The 16,592-nt window shown below is 45.1% G+C and overlaps 2 protein-coding genes across 2 annotated transcripts in view; one reads left to right on the forward strand and one right to left on the reverse strand.

The window, feature by feature from the left end:
* Acad10 (acyl-CoA dehydrogenase family member 10) overlaps positions 1-2,612 on the reverse strand; it is a 36,169-nt gene extending 33,557 nt beyond the window's left edge. The window contains exons 1-2 of the mRNA XM_051176592.1: positions 2,432-2,612; positions 66-247 (exon numbers count right to left, since the gene is read on the reverse strand). Of these exons, the coding sequence (XP_051032549.1) occupies positions 66-234 (169 nt within the window). The 5' untranslated portion in view covers positions 235-247; positions 2,432-2,612. The remainder of the gene's footprint in view (positions 1-65; positions 248-2,431) is intronic.
* Positions 2,613-2,691: 79 nt separating this feature from the next.
* Positions 2,692-16,592, forward strand: part of Brap (BRCA1 associated protein) — a 28,130-nt gene continuing 14,229 nt past the window's right edge. The window contains exons 1-6 of the mRNA XM_051176582.1: positions 2,692-2,966; positions 4,325-4,486; positions 5,911-6,106; positions 7,877-8,066; positions 14,225-14,338; positions 15,477-15,625. Of these exons, the coding sequence (XP_051032539.1) occupies positions 2,885-2,966; positions 4,325-4,486; positions 5,911-6,106; positions 7,877-8,066; positions 14,225-14,338; positions 15,477-15,625 (893 nt within the window). The 5' untranslated portion in view covers positions 2,692-2,884. The remainder of the gene's footprint in view (positions 2,967-4,324; positions 4,487-5,910; positions 6,107-7,876; positions 8,067-14,224; positions 14,339-15,476; positions 15,626-16,592) is intronic.

Consider the following 16,592-nt stretch of genomic DNA (forward strand, 5'->3'; position numbering starts at 1 on the left):
TCTGTCGTCCCTACCACCCCCTTTTCCCACCCCAACCCCGAAAAGTGAAAGAGTAATGAGCTCACCAGCAGCCACGGTCCCCGGAGAAGGCACGAGAACACCGCCCATGTCAAAAATGACCGCTCTGTAGCTGCGACCTCCAGAATGTGTCCAGCGCAGGGCTCCCTGCTGCCTGCCCAGGGTCCTCCATGTCCAGTGGAGAGCAGACAGCTGGAAGAGCTTCCTTATGCTCATGGTGAAACAGAGGCTGTATGAGAAGAAGGTACAGGGCAGCTTGATCCAGCTTCCATCAGGCTCTATCCCCAAGCCACTCATACGTCTCAGATGATGCCCCACCAATACCTTCGCCCCCTCACACAACACCCCAAACGTGAAGGCTGATGAGCTTTCTTTCAGTGTCACTTCTCTGTATGCCAAGCCTACACAGGACACAGGGCCTGATGATGATTTCAGGCTTGTTACCACCTCTGGTAGTAGTGTATTGCAGGGGATCTGGCTCTGGCCTTTGTACACACTAAGCAAGCACTCTATCTCTCATGTCTCAAGGCTTTGGCACCGCCTATGCCGGTAGACCAGAGTCCTTTTCCCTGCCTGGTAAATTTCCACTCCATTTACACCTCAGCCTTGCCGCCTTTCCTGGGAATTTTTTTTTCCTCCAAGCTGACTATGGCATACCTTTAGTAGTATTTACTCTATCACATGATAACTCTGCTCTCTATCTGCTCCTGTAGACAAGGTCCTGCTCCATAATACAAGGACTATCTTAATCATCTTCTAGACATTCATCTCCTAGGGCTTAGTACTGTTTCTAGAGTTAGAGCAGTTTCTCAGGCTAAATGAGCTGAAGGATGAATAAACTGGACAGACCAGAAAACAGCAGAGAATGGTGAGCATTGATTGAATGTGATCCTAGCACAAGGGAGGCAGAGGCAGGACAGCCTTGAATGCCACCTTAGCCAGGCTACATAGCAAGAAGAGAGGGGTGGAAGGACACAGGAAGGGAAGATAGGGACACATGTAAGTGGCTGACGGACGTAAAGAGCTGTGACAGCTTGTCTATTCCTGGGTAACGATGCTAGTAATCTTTTATACCAAAAAGAGTATCTATTGTCTCCTTGTCAGTCAGAACGATGAGGTTAGAATAATGTAGACTTACTGCCTGAATTATAATTTCATAAATATCCACACAGTGCACTGTTGATATTACAGAGATGGCTTAGCAAAGATGTAACTGATCTGGGGTGATTTTTTTTTTTTTTTTTTTTGGTTTCAAATTCCGACTCTGCCACTTATTGAAAGTGAAATCTTGGGCAGAATATCTGCACCTCAGGTTTCTCCTCTGTAAAATGGGGACAATTACAGTACCTATTGCAAAAGGGGGACGCCATTGCCTGAGGTAAAAAATGTAAGGCTAGCAAGTTAGTACCTGCCACACCATTTATCCATCATTTGAGCTGGGGGTGCACCTCAGCGCCATGGCATGTGCCTAGCATGCCAAAGGCCATAGGCCTATCCTCAGGACCATAAAGTCATGTCTACTACTGACACATGGTCCCGGGATATACGATGTGTGGATGGCTTGTGTGCCTTTACATAAGCTGGGGATTCTCCATAGAGAGTGATTTGGCCCCCAAAGGGGGCATTTGGCAATATTTGTGCACATTTTTTGCTGGTTACCAGCAGAAGAGAGTACTACTGACGTCTGTGCTACACAGACAGACAAAACACCCAGAAAGTGTTATCAGCACCCAACTGAGCAGGGCAGAAATTAGGAAACCCTGGTACTAACAGAATGTGAGACATGTTACACAGCATAAGCTCTTCTATGTATCCTGTGTTCCTGTTACAGATATAGTTTGTGGACAAGTCCTTTCTCACACATTTTATACGTTATAGCATATAGAATAGGAACCTGTCCTGTTCTTTCCATACACGCACTGATTGCAGCTGGGTTTTCTTTTTTCTTGTTTTGTGTGTGTACTGGACATTGAACCCAGAGCATTCCGCCACTTAAGTGCATTCCAGTGCGTGCGCTCACTGTGGCAAATGCCTGGGAGGACAATTCTTGAGGTAGTTCTATCCTTCCACTTTGTCTAGCACAAAGCCTTCAGCAGGCGGATCAGAAGTTCAAGGACATCCTCTGCTGTTTAACATATACAGTTCAACCAGCCTGCGCTACACCAGACTGTCCCAAAAGAACCAAACAACAAAACCAAATTCAACCATAACCTACAGGCATATCCCTACCTCCACACGGCGTTTCATTTCACACGACCGTGTGGTGTTACGCATCTACTAGCTCAGGATGGCACAAGTGCTGAAGGTCGTCCGTTTTCCTGTCTGCAAACGTTATCCCACAAAGCCCCGCAGCGGCAGGCTCTCCGTGGTCACCTGTGAGGCGCCTGCGCTCCTAACCAGCCCATCGCCGTACCTGCATAAAGTTAAGACCCTGAGGCCGAAGACTCAGGAAACCAAAAAGCCTGGGAGAACCCGGCCGGAGAAGGGGCGGAACGCAAGAAGCTTGGCACGGGACGCAAAAACAGGCTGGGAAGCTCAGCCCAGGGCAGGCACTCTCGAGCTCAGACAATCTCGGAGTCCCTCAGCCAAGGGGCAGCCTCGGCGGCGGAGAGCGCATGCGCGCCGGGGGCCGCGCCTCCTTCCCGCTGGCGCGTGCGCGACCCCGCGGGTCAGAGACGGCGGCCGGGAGGCGGAAGTAGAGGTTGTTGTGGCTCGGCCAGCTGCGCGAGAGGGCTGTCGCTGCTGAGGCGGCGGCCGCGGCTCTGAGGCGGTGGCGGCGCTGCCGCCCGAGGGCCGCTCGGCCTCTGGGCTCGGCCCGCAGCCTTCCCTCATCCCGCCGGGGCCCACGCCGACCAGCGCCTGCCCTATGAGTGTGTCACTGGTGGTCATCCGACTGGAGCTCGCGGGTCACTCGCCGGTCCCCGCCGACTTCGGCTTCAGCGCCGCCGGTGAGTCCGCGGCCTCGCGCAGGGCCGGCGGGTCGGCCGCCCTCGCTCCACCTGCCCCCGGGCTGCCAGGTGCCTGTGCTCGACGTCCCCCCTCGACGCTTTCGCTGCGAGAAAGCGCGTCCTGGGGGTGGGGTGGGGGATGCTCTGCGCCTTTTCCAAACTGGCAGACAGGCCTGTGGCGAAATGATTTGCCTGAAGTTAGGGGTGAGTGGCTGGAAACAGATACTCTAACCCAGCTGGGCCCGAGGATCTGACGTCTTCACCGGCGGCCACAGACTTCCTTAGTGGGCCATGCAGCCTCGACTCCCCCTTGATCGTCAAAACATTACCCGGTGGGTGACATTGGTCCAGGAGATTAGAGTCTCCGGAGGTGGAGGCAGGAGGACCGGCGAACCACAAGCCAGTCTGGGTCACAGGGAAACCTGTCCCAACAAACAAACAGAAAAAAAAAAAAAAAAAAAAAAAAAGGTGTGTGGGAGGGCGATTGCTTGGTATGTGTCAGAGCCTTGCCGTGCGGAGCTTTAGACGTAGTCTCTAATTTGTGGCATACGGAATAAAAGGTTGAGTTGATGGAAAAGGGAAACAGGAACAGTTCTTTAGCCTGGAGTGCGAGGATGACGCTTGTCACGGGAAATGGCATCACTGGGTACTCGGTGAGAACAGCATTAGGAGCTGCAGTGGAAGATGGTGGTCTTACCGTGTTGTGCATTTTGTACTCCGTCTGAGTGTGATTTATTCCAAGGTTACAAGCATCTTTCAAGGGTTCAAAGTGACCCCTAGTATTGAAAGTCAACCAGGTCAGCATTAGGCACATACAGGTACCTTCATGGGCCCAGTCGTGGAGTCATTTATGCAACAAAGATAGAGAGCTTCTACTGCAGGCTGGGTTGTGTGGGACGAGTGCTGGACTGGACAAGCTGGGGTCTGCCTCAGAGCTGACTTTAAGGATATTTCCGTCATGTCTCGGTCTCTCAGATGCCTTTTATTCGTGAGACTTGCATTTTGGCCACAACATAGGCTCTCAGTTTACTCGGTGCCACTCATGGTAGTTCGTCTGGGTATACTCACTGCAGCATGTTCTGGGAGGCCTTTATTGCTGTGGGTTTGTTGTAAGTACTTGATTTCACTAGCACAGCCCCATGTTTCCGAGATCATTGTGATGGATGCCTACTGACAGTTGCCAGGGTGGAGTCGGGTTGTGCTATAGGAGTCCTGGAGGGGCTGAGGCACATACTGCAAACTCCATCTCACCCATTGGAAAAGCGCAGTGGACATGGAGAAACCCTATTGATTGGAATACGGAGAAGTGAGGGGAATTTGTCCTGTCATCAGGTATTAATCATTCATGTGTTCCTCAGCTGGGGAGATGTCCGATGAGGAGATGAAAAAGAAGACACTGGCTTCAGCTGCCTCCTGTTTAGAAGGGAAGTCACCAGGAGAGAAAGCTGCAATCATCCACCAGCACCTTGGCCGTCGGGAAATGACCGATGTGATCATTGAGACCATGAAGGCCAGCCCAGGTATGCCCTCAGGAAGCCTAGTCTTGCTTTGGTATTGTGAACTCTTGAGGCTCACCTCTGGCATCCTTCTGTTTTATTTTATTTTTTATAGTTTATTTAAATTTATTTTACAAGCATTGGTATGAAAGTGTCAGATCTGGAACTGGAGTTACAGACAGCTGTGAGCTGCCATGTGGGTGCTGGGAATTCAACACCAGTCCTCTGGAAGAACAGCCAATGGCAGCCCCTTACTTTTATTTTTAACACAAGATCTTTTTTAACCCATACTAACCGAAGTGTATGAAGCTGAAGGTAACCTTGAACTTCTAATCCTTTCTCCCTTCTAATCCTTCACCTCCTGAGTGTTGGAGAATTATGTGTACATACCACTATTATCTAGTTTGTCTGGTGCTGTGACACAGACCTGGGACCTCATGCATATTTGCCTTAGCTCTAGAATGCTTTTCCTTTTCTTTTTCTTTCTTTTTTTCTTTTCTTTTCTTTTTTTTTTTTTTTTTTTTTTTTTTTTTTTTTTTTTTTGAGCTGAGTTTCTTTTATTATGATTTTATTGTCTTCATAACAAGATCAGAAGGGTTATTTAAACCATGGAGTTTGGGAACAGACAATCTAAGAAGGCCCTGTTTGGAAGGGATAATAAAGAAAAAAATTGATTGAGTGTAAACGAAGTGGACCTTGGGGAGTGTCCCAGAGGAGCAGTACATCAGTGCCCTCCCTCCCTCCCTCCCTCCCTCCCTCGCTGGCCTCAGCTGAGGGAGTGGATTCTGCAGTATAGTATGGTCAGAACTGGAAGGGTGGGTTTTCAGAGCCTCCTGATTGCCTGTCTTACTGAGGAGGAGGAGCAGAGGTGAGTGCTGCCTGTTGGTGTTGGTGCTGCTGGACATGGGAGGGGCCCTTCTTGGGTTTTTTAGGATGTTAACATATTTTTACAAGGATGTGAGATGTTTTTAGACAGGGACAGCTTTAAAGTGGAGATGTTCCTGACCGCAGTAGTTCTGTCAATATGGTTTGTTTGTGTTTATGACAGGGTTTGTTACAGTAAGTAGCCCACATCTGCAGCCCTCCTCCTTCAGCCTCCAGTATTCTTCTTTTTTTTTTTCTTTTTAAGATTTATTTATTATGTATACAATGTGTACATACAGTGTTCTGTCTGCATGTATGCCTGCACGCCAGTAGAGGGCACCAGATCTCATTGTAGATGGCTGTGAGCCACCGTGTGGTTGCTGGGAATTGAACTCAGGACCTCTAGAAGAGCAGCCAGTGCTTTTAACCTCTGAGCAATCTCACCAGCCCCTCCAGTGTTCTTAATGCAATAGAGTATAGTGTCTGTGTCGCAGTTCATTTTCCAAGCATGAAGTTCTAACTTTATTAGGCTCCTGCAGCATATTTTCACCTGTTCGTGATCTGCTAACTTTTGCTTTTGTAAGATGAGTTGAGAGACACAATGGAAGAAAAGAAGTCTTCAGCAGCTTCCCTGTCTGCACAGAAGAGCAGGAAGCAAAGCGAGTCGGTGAACACAGCCCCGGACTCCCCATCCAAGCAGCTCCCAGACCAGATCTCCTTCTTCAGTGGCAACCCTTCAGTTGAGATCGTGCATGGCATCATGCATCTGTATAAGACAAAGTAAGACAAGTCCTTTCCTTCAGACCGCTCTGGTTCCGCTTTGAGTAGGGACAGAAGATGTGGGCCTAAAGTAAGGTCAAGGCAAAGTCTTGACAGCCTGCCTTTAGGTATTGTGTTCTAGAGTTCTGAAATGCTTTGTATTTGATGGTGTAGATTAGGCCAAAGCTTTCCTTACTTGGAGGCAGATCTCAGAGTTCCAGGCCAGCCTGCTCTAAAATCAAGTTCCAGGACAGTCAGGACAGTTACACAGAGAAACCCTGTCTTGAAAACAACAGCTTTGGAAATATTCTATTAGCTGTTAGGCATGGATATTGATTGGAGAACTGAAAATCAAATGAGACAAAGTACCACATGTCCATATCCTTCCCACAACTCTACCATAGCTAAGAAGCCAGCTCACTCATTTTAACTGGAAAACCTCTTGTGTGACTGACTCTGTTTTTGAGGGTTTTTATCTGTGTTTTTGTTTTGTTTTGTTTTGTTTTTGAGACAAGGTCTCATTGTGTAGCCCTGACTGACTTAGAACCTCATAGAGATCGGCCTGTAAAGGTGTATGCCACTAGACCCAGCTTGTTACCACTTTCCTCTGGTTGTTTGTTTGTTTTAAAGCTTGCTTCTGAGAGCCCAAGGAAATGAAACACTTGGATAGATAAACAATTGGGCCTTTGGCTCCTGGGATAGGATAATTGGTTGATGTCTCAATTATTGTCCTTGCCCAAACTTGTTTCCCAGATCTGTCCTGGGAAAACAGCCAGTCATCAGGTAGGCAGTTTGGAACCCAGCTGTCAAGTCGGTTTTCAGCATATCAAAAGCAAATTGCATTGCAGGAGGTTCTCCTTCCTTGTCCCAGCTGTTCAGCTTGGCAGCACTTTTTGTAATCCTCAGTCATATCCTCAAGTTTAGAATTCTCACATAAATTTGTAGCTCTTTCTTCCCCAGAGCTCTCTTAAGAGAAATTCACAGTAGCACTGTGCTTCACAGTTTTTCAACAACAGATTACTATTCAGAAATTAGAGAGAGTAAAACATGATGCTGGAGAGATGGCTCAGAGGTTAAGAGCACTTGCTACTTTTGCAGAGGACCTGGAGTCAGTTCCCAGCACTCACAAGGTACCTCACAACCATCTTAACTCTAGTCCCAGGGAATCCTATGCCTTTTTTGGGCACCAGGCCTGCATGTGGTGCACAGGCATATCTGTAGACAAACACTCATACACATAAAAGTAAATCTTATTTGAAAAGAGAATAAAACACTGAGTTTGGCTAGTATAAAATAGGGCCCCTTTAAGTCACAATTTAAAATTCTGCAGAGGAGCTGGTATGGTGGCAAGGGTTGGTGGATCTTTGAGTTCAAGGCTAGCCTGTCTATAAAATGAGTTGCAGGACAGCCAGAGCTGTTACACAGAGAAATCCTTTCTCGAAAAACCAGAAGAAAAAAAGAAAATTCTGAAAAAGAGCTTGGTGGGGTGAATATTCTCAAAATACAAAATACACTGTGTGAAATTCTCAAGGATCTAATAAAATATTTTCTAAAAAAGATCGAATACTCTGGTGGAGGGTAATATGAACTTAGAGTGGTCCTTAAAGTGCACTGCAGACATGAGGAAGGATTCAGGGGTAGTCATAAGTATGTATTTTCTAGTAAGTCACAAGTTGTTTAGGTAGATGGTGAAATATCAGCCATTTTACTTTTTCATATTTTCTTGGACAAAAGAGTTGTTTGGTTAGTGTTCTCCAATTCTTCAAGATGGTCTCATTATCATCCTCTTAGTAAGATGACCTCCTTAAAGGAAGATGTGCCTCGCAGCGCCATGCTGTGTGTCCTCACTGTCCCTGCCACCATGACCAGTCACGACCTTATGAAGTTTGTCGCCCCCTTCAATGACGTGATTGAACAAATGAAAATCATCAGAGACTCTACTCCGAATCAGTACATGGTGCTGATCAAGTTCAGTGCACAGGTAAAAGTTAAGATGCTAGACACCCCTCTGTTGCAGACCTGCTGTCGTAACTGTGATGCCAGTGTGTGTGGTTTATGCCTCTAATGTGGTTGTTTCCTTTATGGTGTGGTCAACTTGGTTGTGGCCCCATAGCCATTAGAAATGCAATTACAGTGGCTCTTTTTTTTTTTTTAAAGATTCGTTTATTATGAATAGTATCCTGTATGCCTGCAGGCCAGAAGAGGGCACCAGATCTCTTTATGGATAGTTGTGAGCCACCCTTGTACTCTATAGCTCAGATAGGCTTGCAATCTGGTGCCTCAGTCTCCCATGTCGCTTGATGACAGACGTGCCTCACACCTGACTCATGGTGTTGTGTTTGCTTAGCACGTGGTTATTAGTCCAGTGACATGGAAGCCCACACATATATGTATTCAGTGTCATTGTCCCCATTACTTTCATTTTGTCTACAAGATTCTCTTTAGACATTGTAGAAAGTAAAATCTTTTTTTAAATTTTTAATTATGTGCCTATGTGTATGTGTAGTGCCCATGGAAGCCAGAAGAGTGTGTCATATCCCCTGGGCACAGAACACTCCACGTGGGTGCTGGAAACTAAACTCTGGTCCTCTGCCAGAGTGGTATACATCTCTCTACATCCCAGCCATCTCTCCAGCTTCCCAGTTGTTTTAAGTATCGGTGTTGACCTAATAGTGCAGTGTTAAGAATAGGCACACACATTGAAAGAACAGTGATGTCCTTAGATTTGAAAGTGCCTTTGAAATTTTTAAGTAAGAAACCTTTATCATTTCTCCCCTTTGTGTACTGCTAAAAGCATGTTGGTTTGTAAGAACATGTGTGTCTGTATAAGCTTTGGAAACTACTCATGTTACTAAGGAGCTGTCTCAGCTTTGTTGTGTTTTTATATCCTGTGATGTTTGTCCATTGAAATTTGACCAGGTCTTACTTTGTGGAAATTTAGCCTCCATGGTCAAAGGTTTCCTCTGAATAAACTATCCCATCCGGATAGTTTACAAATGTGTGTATGTGACAGGTCATTTGTTCTTGACACTCTGATGGGCCACTGAGGTTTGTCAATAAAAGGGAACTCATGACACAGGTTTCCTTGTTCAAGAATCCAGAGTGAGGTTACAGGGATTGAATTCACGTTGTTAGGCTCGGGGCAAGCACCTTTACCCACTGAGCCATCTCACTGCCCCTTATGTACAACTTTTACAAATTACATTTTATTCATTTTTTATTAGTATATATTTGCATGTTTGGGCACATGTGGAGATCAGAGGACAACTTCCGTGAGTTGGTTTTCTTCTATCATGTGCGTCCCAGAATTGTGAGACTTGGCAGTTGGTGCCTTTACCTGTTGAGCCATTTCACTGTCATGCATGCATGCATACATACATACATACACACACATATGGTTCTGGGTTTTTTGGGTGGGGTATTTTTTGTTTGCTTGGATTTTAGCTTTTTGTTTTGTTTTGTTTTTTTGGCTTTTTTGTTTTGTTTTGTTTTTCTTTTTAAAAGGAGTTTCACTATATAGCTTTGACTGTCCAGGAACTCACCATGTAGACCAGGCTGTCCTTGAACTCACAGAAATCTGCCTGCCTCTGCCTCCCAAGTGCTGGGATTAAAGGTGTGCACCACCACTGCTGAGCTAAATTTTTTTTTTTTAAAGCAGAGTTTTACTATGTAGTCCCGGCTGGATTGGAATTAACCATATATACCAGAATGACCCAAACTCACAGAGATCTGTCTGCCTCTGCCTCCAAAGTGTTGGTCTTAAAATTATGTACTACCACGTTGAGCCCCATATATGATTTTTTTTAATGTTATTTTATTTTATGACAAGATCTCCTGAAATTCACTATTTAGCCTAGGCTAGCCTTGAACTTTCTTGGACACACTCCTGACCTCAGCCTCCTGACCTGGGGTTAAAGAACTTAAATGTCAAAATTTGGCTTAGGACATTTTCCAATTTAGTTCTGTGGTATTTGGTAATCACAGTTGTATTCACTATAAAATATTGCTGTTGTTAGTGACTTGCAAACAACGACTGTCTCCTTACCCATGCTTGAGTCTCATTCCTAGGGATGAAAAAGTGGCCTCATCTATCTTACTGATATCTAGTGGTGTAATTCTAATTACTAGCTTCTCTGCAACCAAATTCCTCACCTTTAAAATATCACAGAGACCCATGATGTTATCACTGTTCTTAATACTACATGTGCTGCCAAGTCCAACAGCTTACGGAGCCACTGTCTCCAAAGCGTCTCAGAGTGTGGGTATTTTGCTCATATATATATGTCTGTGCACCCCCCTCATGTGCATTGTCCATGGAGGCTGGAAGAGAGCATCACATTCCCCTGGAACTTGACTTAAAGGGTTGTGAGCCATGTGTTGTTGAACCAAACCTGGTTCTTCTGAAAGAACAGCCAGTGCTGTTAACCACTGAGCCAGCTCTCCTGCTCTCCAAACACATTTTTAATATCCCTGGCAGTGGGGTATTTGTAAAGTCAAATTGACAACTGTGTACTTAGAACAGGTGCAAATAAGATGTAGCTAGTCACTTCCCAAAGTTAGATCAGCAGTGTTGAGTGAAGATGCAGCTTTAGTACTAAACAGGCAGCTCTGTAAAGTACTCCCCACCTTTTTCATGAAATCCAAAAAGTCTTGTGAATATTTTCTAATTTCTGTTGTCCCTAACTATTTTCTCTCTCTCTCTCTCTCTCTCTCTCTCTCTCTCTCTCTCTCTCTCTCTCTCTCTCTGTGTGTGTGTGTGTGTGTGTGTGTGTGTGTGTGTGTGTGTGTGTGTGTGTGTGTTGGTGGCAGTCAGTTCTCTCCTACTATGTGTCTCAGGAGTCAAACCAATTGCCTTGGTGGCAATTGCCTTTACCCTCTGCATCATCTTGCTGGCTTCTGTTGTCTTAACTTCCATTGGAGGTCCATTAAAATTTAGGAATCAGTCTTTAATTAAGGAATTTGTAAATCATCAGGGCATGAAAACCTAAGTGTGTGGGACAGATGACTACTCCACAGTGTTGATGCTTTGTGCCTGGTTTGCTTAGTCAGGACTGCCTAGGACTCTGGGCCTTTTAAAAAGTAAAAACACAGTCTCTGCCCTGAATTCCTCTCATAGTAAAACATAATTAAACAGCAAGAAATAAAAGTTGGAATTCTTTAAATTTTTGGTTGTATACAATTCTAACATTTTGTCTTGTTCTGAGACAAGGTCTGCTGATATCATGAAGACTGCGCTCAAAGCGGAAAGAAAAATTAGATTTATTTAATTTTCTGTGTATCAATGTTTTGCCTGCATGTATGATGTGCACCATGTGTGTGCAGTGTCCTTGGAGCTCAGAAGAGGGCATCAGATCCCTGGACCTAGAGTAAGGATGGTTGAACTAGCACATGGTGCTGGGAATTGAACCTGGGTCCTCTGAAAGAGCAAGTGCTTTTTACTTCTGGTCCATGTCTCTAGCCCCTGCCCTCAAAATCTGTTTTTCTATTGTTTGTCTTTTTGAGACAAGGTTTCACTATTTAGTTTTAACTGTCTTGGAACTCCAGTCTGTTTTTGAACTAGCAGAGATCTGCCAGTTGTGTGTGCCACCACTGCAGCTGCCCTCAGATTTTTGTTTTTGTTTTTTTGAGTCTGCATGGCCTTGGCTGTCCTGGAACTCACTGTGTAGACCATGATGGCCTCAAACTCAGAGATCCTCCTGCCTTTGCCTCCTGAGTTCTGAGATTAAAGGTGTGCGCCACCACTGCCCAGCTGCCCTCAGACTTTCCGCTTTTCTCAGCTTCTCCTGTGCTGGCATCATGCCTAGTCCCATGCAGCATTTTAACAGTATAGATTTTTTTTTTTATTTTGTTTGAGAAAGGGTTTCCAGCCTGTATTTTTAGCACCTACATTGTAAAGAGGATGCCAGTGTGTTGACATTGGAGAGTTCAGCTATTGACAGTATCATTTCAGAAAGTGGTATATTTTGGCTGACCATGATGGTACATGCTCATAATCTCAGCACAACAGAGGCAGAACAACCAGGAATTTGATGCCAGCCTAGGCCATGCAAACCCATAAAACAACAGTAAAACCTGGTTTGCTTGGTATGGTAGTGCACACTTATAGTCAGTCTCTGAACTCAAAAGGCTAAGGTTGGATGGTCTTGAGTTCAAGGTCAGAGCAGGATACATACAGTAGTGATGTCATCTTATATAGTATAAAACATACTGTACAAAACAAAAGTACATTTTATTTATGTATTTATTATTACTTTGGTTTTTCTTTTTTGTTTTTTTGTTTTTGTTTTTTTGAGACAAAATTTCTCTGTAGCTTTGGAGCCTATCCTGTCACTCACTTTGTAGCCCAGGCTGGCCTGAAACTCACCTGCCTCTGCTGGGATTAAAGGTGTGTGCTACCACCGCCCACCTATTTTGGTTTTTCAAGACAGGTTTTCTCTGTGTAATATCCTTAGCTGTCCTGGAGCTCACTTTGTAGACTAGATTTAATTTGTTTGTTTGTCGTATATGTAGTACCTACCTACAAAGACCAGAAGAGGGTATTGGGTTTCTTGGAAGTAGAGTTACAGCTGGTTGTGGGCCATCTGGTAACTGTGCTGGGAATGAACCCAGGTCTTCCAGTAAAGCAGTATGTGCTCTTAACTGCAGAGCCATCTCTTAACTCCTATATATCTCTTTATTATTTTAATTGTATTGCTGTGTGTGTGTGTGCGCGCGTGTGTGCACACACGCGTGTGCTCAAACATGCTTGAGATCATGCCACAGTATGCGTGTGCAGATCAGATTATAGCTTGCAGTGTATCTTGCTCTACCATATGCGCTGCAGGTATTGAACTCATTTTGTCAGTCTTGCTGTTGACCACTTTCACCTGCTGAGTCATCTTGCTGGCTTCTAAAGTATATTTCTTTGATACAGATGAATAGTTCCCTCAAGAATACAATAATGAACCCAGAGTGCATTGGGTTTAGTCTTATGCCTGTCCCTTCTGTGAGAAGTCCTGTCACTTGGTGAGACATAGAGAGCTCATGGTCCAGCAGCTACAGTTAGATCTTTGAACTGTAGAAGCTGAGCCAAGCCGCCTCCTGGCCTGGCTGCCCCTTTAGGAAGTACCTCAGCCAGTGAGATCCACCACCTCATCCAAGTGTCTTCAGGAACAGCCCTGGAGGATGGGGAGGCTCCTTAGTGTGTGAGAGAGTTGTCCCACAGCAAGCCTTAAACGTCTGAACTTAAAAACGCACTGCCTGCCCAGAACTGCATCAGAATTGACCATTCTTTCTCTGGGCTCTGCCCACTGGCTTATATGAAGAAAGCATGAGTAACAAAAAATCCAAAATGTGGGGCTGGAGAGATGATGGCTCAGCATATCAGAGCACAGGCTGCTCTTTGAGGACCTGGGTTCAGTCTCTGACAACCACATGGCAGCTCATAATCGCCCGTGACTAGTTATTAGGGGTCAGATGTCTTATTCTGGCTCCCCTGGGCACTGCAGGCATGTTGTGCGTATACATACAGGCAAAACACCATTACACATAAAATAAAAATAAATTATGGTATATTCACCATGATACCGGTGGTGACAGTGCATTCCTTTAATCCCAGCACTAAAGAGGCCGAAATAGGTGGATCTCTGTTAGTTCAAAGCCAGCCTACTCTATAAAGTGAGTTCGATTGACAGAGCTGTTAGCCGAGCTGCCTCAAAAAACCATGAAATTACATCACTGGAGTGAAATTAAAAGTTGTTCAAGAATTTCAGGCTGTGGTGATACAGGCTTCTAATCCAGCACTCAGGAGGCAGATATCTATAGCTTGAGGCCAACCTGGTCTACAGGACACCCAGGGCTATACAGAGAAACCCAGTCTCAAAAAAAAAAAAAAAAAAAAAAAAAGCCACCAAAATGATGACTATTGGGGAAAGAAGTACCCAGGTGGGTGACTATTAACAGTACACAGGTCTGCTCAGCATACTGTAGTGCCTTCTGTCTTGTAGGCCAGGCCTATAGACAGAGATGCAGAGCTCTATCGGCTCTGTGGCTCCAAGGAATGCCACTTCAAGCTTACCTTTTCTGACTGTAAATGTGGGAATGTGTGAGCGTCTTCCGTGACCAGCCTTTATTTTTGCCTCTCCCTATCCGTGTGCACAGGCTGATGCAGATAGCTTCTACATGGCATGCAACGGCCGCCAGTTCAACTCCATCGAAGATGACGTTTGCCAGCTGGTCTATGTGGAAAGGGCTGAAGTGCTGAAATCTGAAGATGTAAGTCTGAATACTTCTTAGGTCTGAGGAGAAATGTTGTTAACTGGTATAAGGTTAAATTAAGATGTTTACAGAAACATCCAGAAAGGCTTCCCTGTGGAGACTGAGAGACAGAAAACTGGTTCTGGGGTCTGGGAGAAAAGCAGAATGGGAAGGGACCAGCTGACAGTTGTGAGATTCTTAAAATGTAGAAAATAGGTGTGATGGTACATGTGTGTTGCCTCAGCACTCAGGAAACAGAGGCAAGGGACTGGTGAGTTGGAAGCCAGCCTAGGGTATATAACAAGACCTGTCCCCAACTGAAAGTTACCAGAAGAATCTACACGGTTGTGACTATCCCAGAACAGTGGGACACTGTTTGAAACAGAAAAAAGCATTTTTGTTCAAAATACTAAACCTAGTCTCCTTCCTAATTTTTTGTGTTTCAGTTGTTTGTTATGTTTTTGTTTGTTTGGTTGGTTTTTTTGGTTGTTGTTTGTTTTGATTTTCTTTGAATCAAATTCTGTATATAGTATTGCCTATCTGGAACTCACTGTAGACCATGCTAGCCTTGAACTCACAGAGATCCATCTGCCTCTGCCTCCTGAGTGCTAGGATTAAAGGCATTCACCACAATGCTCAGCCTTTTTTGTTTTGTCTTGTTTTCTGAGGCAGTGTCTGAACTCACTATGTAGACTAGGATGGCCTTGGACTTACAGAGATCTTTCTGCATCTCCATCCAGAGTGCTGGGATTAAAGGCATGCACTGCCCAGCAAAAAAAAAAAAAAATCTCCTTTTGAAAAGAAAAACCAGAAGGTGTTACACACCTTTAATCCCATTGGGAGGCAGAAGCAGGTGGATCTTTGAGTTCAAGGCCAGTCTGATCTACAGAGCAAGTTCCAGGACAGGCTCCAAAGCTACATAGAGAAATTCTGTCTTGAAGAACCAATCAATCAATCAATCAATCAATAAAGAAGCATATGCCAGATATGGCTCACATCTCTAATCTCAGTCCTTGCAAAACTGAGTCAGGAGGGTTGCTAAAAGTTCCAGGTGAGCCTGGTCTGGAGAGGGACTCTGTCTCCAAAAATGAACAATAAAAGCAACAAGAAGATGACAAAGGATGAGGAGTGGCACTTAACCAGATGTTTCATGTAGGGCGCCAGCCTCCCTGTGATGGACCTGACAGAGCTCCCCAAGTGCACTGTCTGTCTGGAGCGAATGGATGAGTCTGTGAATGGCATCCTCACCACCCTATGCAACCACAGCTTCCATAGCCAGTGTCTGCAGCGGTGGGATGACACCACGTGAGTACAGGGGCTGCTCCACCTCGTGGGGCCTTATGACCCTTTCTAGAATTCAAAATAGCCATCAACAAACACTCCTAATCTCTGCAAAGCTGGGATTGCAATGGGAACAAGACTTTGACCTTTCTACTTGCCTTTCTTCAGTTCTTGTGGAAATTGTCATGTGTTTGTTTTTTATTTGTGTGTGCGTGTACACACATGAAATTATGTGCATTACATACATGCAGGTGCCCAATGATGCCAAGGGCATCAGATCCCCTGGAACTGGAGTTTGTGGGTGGTTATCAGCTGCCATGTGGATGCTGCAAATGGAACCTAGGTCCTCTACAAGAACAGAAAGGGCTCTTAACCACTGGGCCATCTCTCCAGTCCAAAGTTGTTCTTTAAACCTTTTTAAAATTTTCATTTCTCATTGTTTGTGTGTGCACACATATGGTTGTGTGCATTTATGTGCTTCACATTGCATGTAGGATCCTATGGGACAGTTAAAGTGTGTCCAAAACCCCTGGGACTGGAGTTACAGGCAGTTATAAGTTGTGAATGCTGGGGGAAAAAAATCCAAGTCCTCTGAAAGAGTAGCCAATATTCTTAACCTTTGAGCCATTCTTTCTAGCTCACAGAGATCTTCCTTTTTCTGTTTCCAAGTTCTGGTAGTAAAGGTTTCACCACTATACCCAGTACTGTCTCCATCTTAGTGCAGACACTGCTCCAAAATTGCTGTGCATCTTCCCAAAGCAGCATGAGTCCTTTCCTCCCAAGAGCCATAAGTGAGAATCTTACACCCAGTCAAAGCTTAAAGCTGTTCGGTTACAGTGTGGTGGCAGCAGGAGAGTCAGGAGTATCCAGGCCTAAACTCACATGTTGCCAATGATAGTTTAGAACTTCTGATCCTGTCATCACCACCCAGGTGCTGGGACACAGGTGTGTGCCATCACCCTGGATTATGTGAAGTTAGAGTTAGACCTGG

Source organism: Phodopus roborovskii, unplaced genomic scaffold (assembly GCF_943737965.1).
Source record: "Phodopus roborovskii unplaced genomic scaffold, PHOROB, whole genome shotgun sequence".
NCBI classification, from domain to species: Eukaryota; Metazoa; Chordata; class Mammalia; order Rodentia; family Cricetidae; genus Phodopus; species Phodopus roborovskii.